This window comes from Echinops telfairi, unplaced genomic scaffold (assembly GCF_000313985.2).
Source record: "Echinops telfairi isolate 266 unplaced genomic scaffold, ASM31398v2 ScPeMD7_7458;HRSCAF=8496, whole genome shotgun sequence".
Lineage (NCBI taxonomy): Eukaryota > Metazoa > Chordata > Mammalia > Afrosoricida > Tenrecidae > Echinops > Echinops telfairi.
Window position 1 is genome coordinate 49380503 of NW_022111358.1, and position 2487 is coordinate 49382989.

Sequence of the window (2487 nt, forward strand, 5' to 3'; positions counted from 1 at the left end):
GTTGACTACACGGCTGTGCTGGGGCTCGGCGAGCTCCTGGAGGACTTCCGCCGGCGGGGCGTGGGCCTGGCCTTCGTGGGCCTGCAGGTAGGGGCTGGCTGCCCAGGGTGCGAGGACACCCCCGGGGCCCAGAGGAGTGTATGTGTCTGTAGGTAGCCTCCACTGTCCAGCCATCCACAGCGACCCTCTGGGGTGGGAGGAGTAGTCCTCTGTGAAGGGGGAGGGCACCCCTTAACCCCCAGCAATGGGGGAGCAGGGCCCTGTGAGGGTGAGGCAACCTGATGCTGGCGGGCAGGATCCCTCACCCCACCCTGCCAGCGTGAGCGGCTTTGCATGCTGCACTGTGCTGGCTGGGCCTCTGGCCTCGGGGACAGATGGGTGACAGGAAGCAGAGGGACAGGGACATGAGAGTGGTGCTGCAGGAGGATCGGGAGGGGCACAGACAGACAGACAGAAGCGAGCACAGTTGGCTGAGTGTGCACCAGCATCATCCGCTCTGTGAGTGACAGTGACACTGGCGCTGTGTGTCCCCAGAGGGGCCACTCGCCATGGGAGGGGCAGCTGCTCGGGCAGGACAGACAGATGGAGGCTGAGTGCGACTCAAGGCTGGCCCGCTGGCTGACTGTCAGGTCCTCCCGGTTATTTGTTGCCAGGGCGATGGTCCCAGGGCTGGGGAAGGCCGAGCCAGCACAGTGCTCCTCATGGCTCCCTCCACATTGTGTCCCAGAGACTGGGTCTCCTCCGATACCCCTGCCTGGGGTGTCCAGTGTGCCCCGCTGGGCCAGCACAGTGTGGGAGTGACCTCTGCCCTCCGACGTGTGTTTCCGCAGGTCCCTGTGCTGCGGGTCCTGCTGGCGGCCGACCTGACAGGATTCCAGTCTTTCGCCACCCTGGGGGAAGCAGGTTGGTACCTTCAGCACCGGCAGCCCAGCCGGCATGCCCACAGCTCAGGCTCCAGGGCAGGAGGGCTGAACACACAGTCACCAGCAGTCGGAGCTGGGCCCCACCTGCCCTTCTGTCCCTGAGGGTGGGGACGGCGGCCCCATGAGGTTGTGCAGAGGGTGCAGGCAGGCGGGCTGTCAGGCGCTGGTGGCAGGTTCTTGCTCTGGGATTTGTGCGTGCTGTGTGTGACTCAGGTGTGTTTACACACTCTACGACACCCTCAGGGGCCCTCACATACCCACCACCAGGCCCCTGCTCCTGGAAGTCCTCCGGGCCCATCCCCGGTGGGGGGGTTGGTGTAGCTCATTGTCTGGGCACCACCACCCTCTGCGAGGCTGGACTGCTTCAGAAGCTCCGAGGAACAGATGGCCCATGCCCAGCCTGGATGCTGGCCCTGCGAGGGCGGTGAACGGTCTGCCAGAGTTGTGGCGTGGGGAGCGGCCCCCAACGATGATGAGGGGGTTCTGGGAACTCAGGGAGAAGGGTGTGCTCAGAGGTAGTGCAGTGACACCCTGCAGAGCGTAGGGCCGTCATCTGAGTGGGCAGCCCTGGCCTCTGCTGCTTGGTGCTCAGACAGCCTGTGGTGTCTCCACAGAGCAGTACCTGAAGCAGGAGCCGGGGGCCCAGCCCTACAACATCAGTGAGGACTCTGTTCCCGACCACAAGGTAGCGCTGCTGAAGGCTTAGGGGGGCCCAGGGTCTCCCAGAGGGTGTCTGTCCGTGCTGCGGAGTCTGCGCCCGCTGAGAGGGAGGAGGAGTCCTGCGTGGAGGCCCCAGCTGGGAGCCTCGGCTTCATTTGGGACGACTGACCGGTCCCGCCCTGCGGTCCCCTGTGGGCCCAGCTCTGTCCAGGGGTGTCTGTAGGGTGTTCCTGGAATGTGGGGAGAGAGCTGCCAGGAGGGCGCCTTTGAGCCCATCCCGCCTCCCCCAGCTGAAGAGCATGTGCCCAGGCTGTGATGTGGTGTCTGGTCTCGGCGGGGCATCTGTCACTGCTGTGGAGAGGAGCGGGGTGTGCCAAATGACTCTCGGTCTCTATTTAAAAGTAACTTTGTCTTTTGTGTTTTTAAACGGAAAAATGGCTTTGGTGTTTTTGTAAAACTCACGAATACCTACTGTAAAGAACACAACCAACTGTCGCCCTCACTCCATGTTGGTGATCATTCCAGGCCCTCCTCCACACACACGTGATACACACACGTGGGCGTGCACATGTGGCTCTGTTTGCGGCTTCACACACATGGCTCATTCCGCTTACGGTGATCTGTAACGTTGGTTGTGGTAATAAATATAGAATACGTGCACCTGAGTGTGGACGCGTGTTTTGTTCTGTGTGTCATGATTACTCGGCCTCTTCACAGGACTCCTGCTGTTAACCCCATACCCATGTTTTCTGTTTGGCAGTGCGGTGTCGTCAGAGGGCTAGGCCCTGGCAGGGGAGGGTGTGGCCATGGGGTGTGTGCTCTGTACCCCGCAGAGAAGCTTGGGCAGGTCCTGAGCACAGCGACCCTAGTGGACAGAGTAGAACTGCCCCGGTGGGCTTCCAAG

At 62.2% G+C, this 2487-nt stretch overlaps 1 protein-coding gene across 1 annotated transcript in view; it reads left to right on the plus strand.

The window, feature by feature from the left end:
* Positions 1 to 2243, plus strand: part of SLC26A11 (solute carrier family 26 member 11) — a 15027-nt gene extending 12784 nt beyond the window's left edge. Inside the window, 3 exon segments of the mRNA XM_045299520.1 lie at positions 1 to 87; positions 831 to 903; positions 1538 to 2243. The exon segment at positions 1 to 87 is cut by the window's left edge and continues 22 nt beyond it. Coding sequence (XP_045155455.1) covers positions 1 to 87; positions 831 to 903; positions 1538 to 1629 — 252 coding nt within the window. The 3' untranslated portion in view covers positions 1630 to 2243.
* Positions 2244 to 2487: the final 244 nt, after the last annotated feature.